This window comes from Gavia stellata, chromosome 9 (assembly GCF_030936135.1).
Source record: "Gavia stellata isolate bGavSte3 chromosome 9, bGavSte3.hap2, whole genome shotgun sequence".
NCBI lineage: Eukaryota > Metazoa > Chordata > Aves > Gaviiformes > Gaviidae > Gavia > Gavia stellata.
In genome coordinates this window covers 17,542,553-17,555,392 of record NC_082602.1, presented here as the reverse complement: position 1 = coordinate 17,555,392, position 12,840 = coordinate 17,542,553, and the positions used below count along the sequence as shown (strand labels likewise).

The window sequence follows — 12,840 nt, the reverse complement described above, 5'->3', positions numbered from 1 at the left end:
AAAAAAAAAAAAAAAAAAATATCAGCAGTAGGACTGTAACACTAACTACAGGGAGCCCAGACCCTGACAAGGTCAGAGAAAGGACATTCAGCATAAAGTGTCCTTAATCTTCACCCAGGTGTCTGCCCCAGCCCGTTCCTTAACCCCTCCCTCACCCTGTAGTGGATGGCAAATCCAGATTACAGGCAGAAAGGGGAACAAGAAAGCCAGCAGATTTGACATGAAACTATCTAAAGTAAATTTTAAAATGGCAGCTGCATAATGTTGCTCATAAATTTAGAATCTTAAAAAAAAAATACCTGGGACCTACAGTGGTGGCCACAAGATACGTGGTATGTTACATGGCTCTGCAATTCGTCACCCAGTATCTTCTGGCCTCACTTTCTGGATTTGAAAGCAGAAAAGCATGTTCCTTGGGGATAAAACCTGGGCCTTCTTTGTTGCTACTCCATCAGCTTGGATCCAAATTCTGCCTGAAGAAAGTGAGTGCAAGCACTACCAAAGGTTTGGTGAGCAGGGACAATTTAAGATTCAAGGCAGTGTAAATCATTCATTATTTAAGATAATGGAAAAGTTCTCAAGTGCCAAGCTGATGAAATATCTACCAATTAGCAGAATTAGTACTTGAAATAGAAGCAGCAGTGCAAAATGAAAACCAGAAATGCTTCAAATAGATTTTTGGAAAGGAATTTGCTAGAGGAAAGGGTCATACACATGGAAATTTATCAAAATAACCCCAGTCTGGACACACCTATATTGGAATAAAAAAATGTTTCCTTCCAGTCCTCCTCTCCTGATTTAAGCTTCCCTCCCCACCTTTCCAAAATGATCTGATGCAAGTAAAATGCATGCATCCCCATTGCTTTAGTGTGTTAGGCTTGCTTCAGCAAAGGATTAAAGCCAATTCCTATAAAAACAAAAATTGTGGGTTTTTAATTACGTATCAGCTCAACACGACTCACACTAGATGCTCATATCATCACATATGAGCAATATATCATTCCTCCGTTATTTATGCTAAATCAGCAACAACATGCTGCACCTCGCATCAGACATTTACCAACACACGTTTTGATGGAGTTCTCGGGAATGAAGCATAAGAAAGACATATAGGCCTCACTCAAACTTGCCTACCTACCTTGTAAACCTACATCTGATGTAAAATTATTTATATAGGATTTGGGAGTGAAAAAGATACCACAAAACTGAAAGTCTGTTTGGCATTCAAGTCATTCTATCTGTGCTCTGCACTACTGCAATGGGCAGAAAATCATAGTTTGCTACAAGTAATGCAAGACCAAATGCTCTCAACTCAGCTAGTCACTGGCACAAGTTGTTTCTCAGAACTATCTAGGATGAGAAAATCAGTGGAGCTAAAATTACAAGTTTCCTGCATAAGGAGCAACACATGAAAAGCAGGCTGGTCACAACGGTGAGGCCACCAACCAGACAGTGACCAGCACAGAGACTGCTGCACAGCAGCCAAAGTGTGCCAGTACTGCTCCAATAAGCAAATGGAAGTGGTAAAAGGCTACACTTCTATGGGATGACTAATGGGAAGCAGCACCATACATATAGACAGTAGGTGCAAGGAAGGAGATGAGCATGTAGCCACAGAAATCCTACAACAGAAGTGTTAAGGATATACGACAAACACACCCAGTCCACTACCTGCTCTCTATCTTGTCCAAACTTAGCACTGGGGGGGAAGCAACTTGTACTTTTAAAAGTCTGCATTAGTGAGCAAGAGGGTTATATATAATTTCTTTCCGAGTTTTAAAGCTTATAGAAATGAGGACTCAAAAGCCACACCTGAAGATAGATGCTGTTTGGGGAAAATGGGAAGCTTAAAAAGTCTTCTGAGGGCCCTCAGCCCAGGTTGAAAGCACGTGATGCCCCTCGTGGACACCACTCAGGTTCATACTGTAGAGCAAGACCGCTCTAACACTTAGGAGCAAGGAAGTTTCATGCAGACTCTTGACTGCAGGTCTCCAGTGTCATGCAGAAGTAGGGAAGAGGTTCCCAGAGGGCAACCCCATTCACCATGTACAGAGAATGCTATGCTCTTTAATCTATTGTCCACTTTATCACAAGTATTCAATTATCTGTACGAGGAACAACATATACTGTGAAGAGTTGAAGAATACTTCAAATCAGCTAGAAAAGAAAATCCAGCTTTACTCTCTTCACAGAGAAAGACACAGTGTTCTCAACGAACCAAACACCACAAGCTTTCTATGATGCTGGAAGTCTCTAACATACAGGTCTCTGTGTAACTACATGACCACGAAGCTGTGCTTCAAAACCTGTGTGGACATCACCTGTCCATTTCTGGAAGATTGTGACCCAAGTTGTAGTACTCCCTGAGCACCTGTTGGAAATCAAGAATCCTGAGAAGAAAGCCAGTTTTTTCTAGATTGGTGACAAAAACTATGGAGACATGTTATCTGCTGCTTTTCCAGTTGCTTCTCCCCTGCCACGTTGGGATTTTGAAGCATGTATCTGCTGGTTCTCAGCACCTCTTTTTCCAGCAGCCTGCCTGTATCGTGAGCCCTCTGGAAACAAAGCCTCATTAAAATGGAAAAGGGCTAAGAGAGCAGGAGAGAACAAGCATGCTGGTCCTGCAGTGTGCATGTCAAACCCCCAGCATGGGGAGAATGAAGACTGTCCACAGTACAAAACCAGGAGATGAACTATTCTGCCTAACAGCTGTGGAGAAAGGTTTGGACTTCAAATGGAAATGCAAGCAAATAAACCAAAGCCTACTTTCCCACGTGGAGGACAGTTATCCTTTGGAATAGTTAGGGGAAGAGAGTGCTCTAGCCCATAACTGTCTCTACTCCAGTACCAGATGGTAAAGAGCTACTGCCTGCAACAACATACAGCCTTGGGAATAGCCTATTTGACCTCCAGAACTAAAGGATGATCATGCACACAAAGAGTGAAATTGAAGTGGGGAAAATAATAGTTCCCCTCAGAAGGGAACAGGAGAGTGCCTGGCCCTCAGGGATGTGGACCAAACTCTAACACAAGACTCAGTTTCCATTCTATCCAAACACGAACATCTGGAGGCTCCTCCTTCACCATCCCTCTTCCCAGCTCAACCTTCAGCTTCTGTCCAAGGGGGGAGACAAAGAGATTTTCGTGGGGTGTGCTGGGTATCATCAGTCACTGACAACTGCTCTGTGCAATTTCAATACCCAGAAGCATTCTGCACTGAACAGACTAGTCAGAGGCATGTGTCACACTTGAGCAAGTCCTTGGTCTTTCTAATCCACAACATTAACTAGTTCTCCAGACTTCAGAGAAAGGGGAAAAAGAAATCTTGCTGGTACAGTAGTGCGCTTAGCTAGGTGTGTGATGTATAAGGTGCATGTAAGGAACATTAAGATCATAATGGGCATCATAACGATACACTGAACATAACAATCCCAGCCACAAGACAGGGCTGTGATTTTACCCTGGAAGGGGATGGGCACCAGAGAAAGTGGCTGCCTTCTGTTCAGGTGGTGGGAGAGACAGTGCAATAAGAAAGCAAGAACTTACCTTCACTCCGTCTGACTTCTTGTTCAGCAGGCTTTTGGCAGCTGTGGAGAGAAGCAAGAGAAGGAGATCAGATTTTGGTTTCAAGACTATTCTCTCTCTCTCCCCCCACTTCCCTCAAAACTGCACTTCAGAAGGAAAACGATCCTGCTAATTCCTCTCTACCAGCAAGAGGTCTGGAAAACAAGGCTGAGTCACTCATCAAATCCATCCTGATAGCAGAGGGTCACCCATCTTACATATTGTACACCTAATTAGGCAAAAATGCTCCCACTTTGACCACCTCAGGAAGACCAAGTCTGAAGTGAGACTTCAGAGCTCCTCTATTTCAATCCTCCACTCACACAGTGATCCCATCCAGAAGTGCCAGCAGTTACAGGGGGAAAAGCTAAAGAAATCTGCCAAATCTTTGCAGCAGGATAAAGGCTTTACCCTCAAGTGCAGCCATTCACATAACAGACTTTGCTTATAAAGGGGTCACTGATAATGCAGAGGCCTCCTAATTACTGCTATTCACAGTTACTGTGGGGAAACATCTGGATAGCTGAAAGGAAGAGACTGGAGAAGTGCAAAAGGCAGCATCTGATAACTGTTTTAAAAAAAAAAAAGAGAACGACAAGAGAGACAGGAACTAGACTGAATTTCTTCACTGAAAGATAAAGATGCTCTGCTGTGTTCAACTTGAACAACTGGCACTAGCAATGAAAGCGAGAGCATGATAAGCACAGACAGGGAGCCCACAACAAACGCCTGGCAGAAGGCACACTTGGGACTGACAAAAGGAGCTGCTCTACCTATTACAGGAAAGTGGTATGTTGACAATGACTGTCAACAGTAAGACCTCATCTACAGCCTCAACAGATATAAAACATAGCTTGCCTCCTCATGAAGAATGTATTCAGTTGTTTCAACTTCTGTAAACAGCATGCTAGAGACCTACTGGACCAACACACTAATCCGCCTCTCCTAAGCAGCTGCTGAGAAGCATACAGGTCTGGGTACTTGACCTGGATTTTAGCTCCACCAAAGATGAGGCCTAGAGAAAAGGCACGTCCTAAGGCAATGCTTACATGACTGTTGAAATACTTCACTCCCAAAGACACGCTGACCAACTTGCGCACAGAGTGCTCAGTCTCTCTCTAGAAGCAGCAACATTAGGCAAAAATGTTCTTGCAATATCCAAGCAGCTGTTCAAGTTTTATGTCAAAAGCATTTTCGACCCTGTCTTCCATACCACATGACCCTACAGATATGGATTAACTTAACAATATCAGTTGAGCTGGTGGAAATGACTACAGTGTCTCCTCACAATAAAGAGGCAGCACCCTATAGAAGTTTATTACAATTTCTGAATTGGTCTTCCTAATTCCACTCCTTAATGCACATACAAAGCTAGATCAGGAATTTGTCTTCATTCCTGCGCTCAAAACCCATTCAAAAACACCAGAAGAACCCCGTGCAGAGATTTTCTGAATGTGATGCATCAAAACACAATGCTCCAATGTGCGTACATAAAGGTGGGCAGACAAATTGTCGCAAGCAACTCATCTGCCCTGCAACAGTTTCTTTGCTGAGGGTAGACATACTAAAGCATTGCAAGACTGAATGTAACAGGTAAGTTCTTGCCACCTTCAAGGCATGAAGAAGGAGACCAGCTTGATTCCACATGCAAGTGAGAAGGAGAACAAAGGTCAAAAGGGGTCCAGCGTTTATACCACACATACATCAAGGCACCTCACAACAACTGTTGAAAACAAGAAACTGTTATGGCCTTAAAACACTTCAGAAGGAGTAAAGGATTCTGCAACTTAACAAATATCAAAAACGGGACATCCCTGAAGTGAAAAAAAACATCAAAGAAGGGAAACAGCACCACCGCATGTCCTAGGAATGACCCAGACACAAACTGGGAAGCAATGTTTTTCACACTTTCTGCAGTTTCCCCAGAAGCTCACATTTGTCCTTATGGACAAAAGACGGCTAAAATCACATTCTATGGCGTTAGAGCAAATTCAGCTGAGAGCCCTTCCGAGGGGCCCAGCACCATGTCATGCTGATCCGGCGCTCCCCAGTGCAGCCTGCCCAACCAGCCCCCTCCCTTGCTTGTACCTCCGCACAGCGCACACTGTGCTCCCAAAGGCCTGTCAGCAGAAGGAAACTCGGTCTGTGGTGTATTTAGTTCATGCATCATACTGTGTGGTTTGTAAGTACAACTGGAGAGCTCATGAAATGCATTCCCATGCAAAGATGACTGCAGACACCTCAAACAAAAGGGAGGCGTGCAGATTTACCCACAGGTCAACCTGTACATTTTATGAGACAGAAATTAAAGGGGATGCAAGTGGAATTTCTGCAGCACACAACAGACATGACTTCCTGTAACAAGAGACATTTTAGAAGACAGGCAGCACCACCCAACATGCAGCTTTGTAAAGAGACAACAGGAGGGGGAAAATCCAAGGACATGTGAAGGTACATTCTTTACTGTTCAGGAAATGGTCTTGTACCCATGCTCTGCAGCTTTCCAGGCATGAGATACTAATATTTATTTTCACCATCCTTCCCACTTCCTCTAAATGTTAAAGGGATTAAGTTCCCTCTTCTCAGTGGAGTTAGCAGTTCCTCTATAACGAAGCAATACAAAGGCACACACTGCTAACCCAGCAGCTTAAAGGCTGGTTTTACAGGACGGGGTTCCTGGTTTAACAGGACACCTTCCAGTTAATCTCTGAAGAGAAACAGAAAAGGCCTCCCCTGTACACACCCCATATATCCTTCCTTCTTCCCACATTTCTCAGTTTTGGCCTCCATAGGAAAAATCCCAGGCTCTGGACCACACTCCTGGCAGAAACACAAATCCCTAATGCTGAACTCATCAGCAAGAAACACTAGACACTCTAGATGTACCAGAGCCAAAGGGGGCAATGGAGGAGGGAATTTCCAAGAGGGACTGAAATACCTGCTTCAAACAGCCACGGATAGTGCTTCACCCCTGCCAGCCCCATTCCTCCTCTTCCAGAGAGTGCAGCCCTTCACCCACCCTGCCATGGGTTTGCCCTGTCCCCAGCTGTCAAATCTCAGTTACGTTTCTCACCTTGGTTAAGCTTCCAGAGAGTATTTTTTAGGATGCAGGGATAACACTGAGGTTGCTTTTGTTAAGCTTGACTAACTCATGATGCTAATCTAACAGACAACCCAGCTTCTAAATACAAGCACTCACATCACAAAGAATTTTGGACTTGGCTGAGGCTTGATTATTACAATAAAAATCGTATCATACCAACACAGAATTCCCAATGACACAGAGTTGCAGCTTGTCATCCTCATATTCTCAGTTCAAAGAAAGTCAGATTAATTAATCCTCAACTTGATGTCACTTCTGGGACTCACCACAAACCAACCGAGAGTCAGTATATAGCCATGAAGAGGCACCTCTGGCTACCATTACAAACAATGCCCACAAATGCAGTGTAACTTCAAGAACTTCTATTTACTAAGGACAAGATAGAGCAAAGACTGATGCTTAACTCTCTGTCACGATGGCTATTTAGGCACAAGTCACTCTAGCAGCAGCCATTTAAACACAGCAGAGTGATTTCACATAAGAGAGAGGAGTTGTCTTGTGGTCTCTACCCTCATTTTGGTTTCTGTCTTAGCAGTCCCCTTTCTCTTATATTCTCCCGTGACTTGCTATGGGAACTTCCTGCAACAGCAATTGCACAGGAACGCTATGCACTAAGTGAGAGACCAATACAAAGACAACCTATTTGCATGGGATAAATGCCTGGCAGAATTTACAACGTGGACTCTTTCTCTTGCTGAAAAGTTGATTTTTTTTTTTTTTTAATTCTGCTTTGCTATTAACATCCTCTGCCCCCTAAACAACACCACTGTTCCAGAAATGTACCTGAACAATTGACAAGCAGTGACACCTAACATTTCCCCCCTCAATGAAAAGCCTTCCATGAAGGCTTCTATTCCTCAACAAGACTAGAATGATTCTGCTCTAAGAACTGCTACAGAGTAAACAAAGGGTCATGAAAAGCTGTCGAGACACTTCAAAACACCCCTTCTAAAACAAGCAGAGAGAGAGAAGGGTAGAACCAGGTAGAAAGGCAGGTAAAAACCTCAAACCATTAGGCAATGAAAGCCTTTATGTGATCTGGACTCATAGGATCTCTAGACATAGCAGACACCTTCTTTCCTATCCAATTCATCTCACCAGGCACAGCCAATGCCTAACACTGCGCACGTACTTCCAATGCTTTGGGAAAATCTCAATGGTAGATAGCATTTGAAGATTCATACCCATCTCCCAGACACGCCCCAATGGTTTTCAGAGAAAAATGAAAAGAGGAAGCATTCGTTACAACTAAAGCCTGAAATACACAACCCAGGGGTATCCTCTTGGCATGAGCCACAGAGCTCCCAGTTCTCCCACTAGCGAATAATGGAGAAATTGTGTGAGAGCCAGGTGATTTCCTTCTGCTTTTTTCGCCTCTGCCAGCCTCAGAAAACCAAAACATTCTCCAGCAACACTATGTGCAGAAAGCCAAAAACGAGGAGCCAGCCTGATAGCGTGTGACATTTCAACTAATGTTTTCAAACACCTTCCCACCAATGCAGAAATTTCACATCCCGAAAGACACTCTTCTTGCAGGTAATGCATATGTACACACACAAAGAGGAGCAGAACCTTAAAGGGTCAAAACAGTCTGAACACCCAACCTAAAACTTTTGAGCCTGAATGCCCCAGTCTGTCCCAAATTCAAGAGCTGATAAAAATATGAAAGGACCTCTCTTGCAGTATTACAAAAACTCCATTACCTGACAAACCAAGAAATGAAGGGGTGAAGGGCAAACATCACAAGAAAAGGCATTCAGAGTTCTCCTCAACTTTAGGGAGAGGAAGATAAGAGTAAAGGGAATTATTATAATAATTTTAATCCACTTTTGATGATACATTAGATTCTCAGGCCATAGTGATAAACATTTAAATGCAGCAATGAAATCTATGTAATTCTGGGAAGGTGCAAAATAGAAGTTTACTTACTGAAGTACACTACTTCAGCAGGTCCACACTGTATTAGTTGAGCACCATTCTCTGAAACACTTGACTGTTTCTTAAGCAACTTAGTAGAAACAGAGAAATCACTTAAAAACAACTTAATTTTTCATTAAATGTGACCTCATCTTCTGCTTGGGAAATGTGGTTCCCAGTAATCTCATACTCATTTATTCAAAGCTCTCTGGAAACATTTTGATATATTTTTCCCTCCATATTCTCACCCTTTGAATTCACACCAGGAGGTTAGTGTTCACGTGAGTTAGGTGATACAAACTTTTAGTCCTGAATGGATATCTACGTAACTAACACAACACAGCAGAAACTTGAAATATATTACTCGCACAATTTTAACTTTACTTTGGTTAAAGGAAAGAACCCAAATTCCAATCTGAGTATAAATATGTATGTGTATATACACACAAAATAGCAAAAATTCAGTTTCACAAGCACTTCTGGAAGGCAGGTACAACAGGACAGTGAAATATTTCAGTACCACTTCAGTATTTGTATTATTTTCTTCTTCTTGCTCTTTAGTCAGCTCAGAAACATCTCTGTACAGGTTACACCAAACATGCACAGGCATATTCAGCCCTTCTTTACTTAGTTAGAAAGCACTCTGTTCCCTGGATCTGCCTCCAGCCTCTCCCAACCTTACCTATCTAGTTAAAAACTCCAAACTTCACATCGGAGAGTTAATAAGGATCTGTAGAGACACATAATGAATTCCAGCTATTGTCACAAGCTGCCGCAATAGCTCCCTCACAAAACTGACTTGAGCAAGCAGTGACAGTTCCCAAGAAAAAAGCTTAGCATCAGTTAAAGACAGAAGTTTCAGGCATAAGGCCTAATTACCTGCAATGTCTGCCTTAGGATCTATTTTGAACACAGGGTAGCACACAGGACTTGTGCTGAACCACTTGAGAGAAGTTAATTTCACAGAGTGTGAAAGCTTGTTGAACAACTCCTCCCCAATTTAACAGTTGCCATCCAGTTAGGAAAACAGTGCTAAGAAATTCATGTAGTCCACTTGTAAGTCTTGCATAAAAATTAACTTACAGAGAAAAACCACTTCTCAGCATTTTGTGAAGATGGCTGTTTCCAAGATGAAAACCAATTTTGCCCATCCTTTCACTCAATTTATAGCAGGCTTACTTACAGAGTTTTATCTACATAAATGAGTCCAGGCACCCTTAAATACTGCAGCTATTAGGAATCTCTGAAAACCTTGCCAACTTTCTCCTAGTAATAAATTTACATTTACTTCTCAGAAGGTGATTTAAGAGTTTCTTGCACATGATCTAATCAATTGATTTACCTGACAGTACTTCCATATTCTGGTATTCTGTAAATGAACGCAGATCAGATCAGTGTTTGCTTGGATCATCTGAACATCAAAAGCCACAAGCGAGCACCCAAATCATCCTGTCTATACCCTGGTGCGACTCTAAAGATCCCACAGTGAAGCGTAGATTGCAATGTTCTCTTTTGCAACTGAATGAGTACCTACCAGCGTGTGGACAGAAGCTACAAACCCCTTATTATATCCAGGTCTCAGTTTCCTGACTTACGCTGAAAGGAGTGCAACTGTATCTGCTTTTAACAAATAGCGTACGGATGACCTGAGATACAATCTTTTAAAGAGAACCACAAACAGCCAATATTAACTTGTTGAATATACCATAACTGGGGAAAGGAGCCAGAACAAATTCCTTTATCTTTAGGAACTGACCTGAGGCAAAAGGCACCCAGCAAGCAACAGATTACTCACAAAAGAACAGAAACTTTTTTTTGCTTTGTAAAAAGTAAGATTTTTTGATTGGGGGGAAAAAAAAGAAAGACTACTGCTACAGACTCTTTAAGCATAGAATTTGTCACAAGCTAAAACCACACTGTCAAATGAAGAAGCTCCACATTACAAAATGTCTGACAGAGGAAATCATAATGACAACAGGATTAAAGAAGTATTCTCCTATTTCCTGCAGATAGTACTATCGTGCCTAATTAATTGATACCAGGGTCACATGAGCCTTCATTTTCCTCTTGGTTCAAAACATCTGTGAAGAAGCTTTTAGAAGATCTCATCCCCAGACAGGAAGAAGCTTCTCTCTTCATAAATCTAGTTCCCCGTCTGCTGGGAATGGGGCTTTTAGAGGCCCACAAAACAGTGACACCCAATTAGAGAAAATAAAAACCTCTTAAGGTCTTTAGGGAAATAAACAAGTACTATTTCAGAACTTTTCAAGTGCAGTTAGATGACCTGTCGTGACAAAAAAAGTCTGAGCTATACCCCAATTTCCCACATGGACTTTCTAACTTTTTACTTTCAGTTAGCATGCACCTATTCTTCAATTCCAGCAGATCTACGTATTTTAACTGCAGCAATAAAAAAACCTAAGTAAATTAAAAAATAATAATTAAAAAAGTTAAGCTCGTATTTCACACAGTCCTGCAAAGAAAACGAGAGCAGCCAATCTCCTCACTTTCAAAGCACATCAAAATATTAGGAATAGCTACTATCCGGAGAGGCTATAAATGCTTTGCATCTAAATTCACAACATTTCTTTCTGGACAGTTTTCAGAGTGTCTCATTACCTGGGATCACAGCTTATATTCAAAGGAGAACTCAGCGATACTGAGAACCCTGCACTCACTATGGGCCACCTAGGATTCCCTTTTCTTCAGTTGTTAACTGAAGCAGATCCAGCAGCTTCAGCCCTTGAGACAGAGAAGAATGAGCAGAGCAAGTCTTTCCCTCCTCGATACTAGCTCAGGGAATAAGTGGATGTATAGGTCACACACCATTAAGGAGAACCCTTCTCTCTGGCATTTCATGTACTCAAAATCCGGGCCACAGGAGATTTTCTTACCCAGGCACTTCTGCAGCTTCACTGGAAGTGACAATATTTGCAGACTGAAAATTAATCTAAAACTGCTGTTTAAAAAAAATAAAAACCCTGACTATTTCAGAATCATCAATTAAGTGAAATAAAAACTAGCTGTGCGAATAGATCAAAAATCATTCACACCAGCAGAAAGCCCAAGAAAATGTTACGTTTCATGCAGTCCTGCGGAAGCCCTGTCATTGTGCCATAGCTCCTTAAACAGTTATTTCAGAATCATTCTCAGAAAACAATGTATAATTTTTAAGTCCTGTAATAGCACAATCCTGGGACAGGTGAATGGAGGAAATTACTCTGTCCCTTTATGGCCAAACAATCAGAAATGCAGTAAAGAGAAATTGCTGTAGCTACAAGTAGTCCTGACATATTGGCACAGGTTCACCTGAAAGCAAGAACCAAGGAAAAACCATTCTGAAGTTGCTGAGGCTTGTCCTTTAATTGTAGCTTGATTTTGCATCCTTTAATTTTTTTAAAAAAATACAGAAGGTTAAAAATGCTGCCTTGATTTCAGAAGACAATGTATACATGAATGCGCACTTTGAATGCTGGGATGATCATTTCACAGAGATTTTTATTCCAATTAGAAGTTTATTGTAACATCACCCAGAATATAAAGATTGGTATCCACCATTAGTAAATGGCCAGATGAAATTAATACAATTCCATTTCATTCATCATCACTTATAATCCATACAGCAGACTTTCACTTGAAAGTAATTGTAGTCAGGCGCAATAAAAACCTGACTCATGCCTTCAATGATTGCCCTTTTTAAAAAAGAAAAAAAAAAACCAGGCAAAGAGGACAAAGAAAGCAAACAATCCCATAAACCAAAAGCACTTGCAAATAGAGGTTTTCCACTCAAATGGAAATGAACACATCACCTAGATGTGCTGAGCCAAGACAATCATCTTCCAAAAAGCACTCATTTGCATGTTGAGATTTGCATTTTCAGTAAGTGCACTACGTAATGCAGTTGGGTGGCAGCCAGACTACCAGTTACTAAGCTTAAGAGGATGAAAACCACTTCTGAGACTCCAGGAAGGAAAACTCTAATAGATATATGCTGCAGACCCATTTTTGATGAGTCAAAGTAATACAATACCCAAATAGGTCCTGTCCCTATTCTCACCAATATTATTACTTGCTCTGTGTCTCTGCCTCAGGTCTAAAGGAATCACCGCTACCTAGTAACAGTTCTTGACTCCTGGTTTCAGACGGGAAAGCTAACAAATGCCAGCTAGAATTTCCAAAAAATAATCTGATAACAAAATATCACACAAGGATTGTGGCAGCTGACTTTATTTCTCTTTTGTACCAGACTACAGCAC

General features: G+C 41.7%; 1 protein-coding gene across 14 annotated transcripts in view; it reads right to left on the bottom strand.

The window, feature by feature from the left end:
• Window positions 1–12,840, bottom strand: part of CAMK2G (calcium/calmodulin dependent protein kinase II gamma) — a 152,199-nt gene that overhangs the window by 24,483 nt on the left and 114,876 nt on the right. For all 14 annotated transcript variants that reach the window (XM_059820850.1, XM_059820849.1, XM_059820855.1 and 11 more), the window contains exon 13: window positions 3,547–3,587. In XM_059820850.1, coding sequence (XP_059676833.1) covers window positions 3,547–3,587 — 41 coding nt within the window. The remainder of the gene's footprint in view (window positions 1–3,546; window positions 3,588–12,840) is intronic.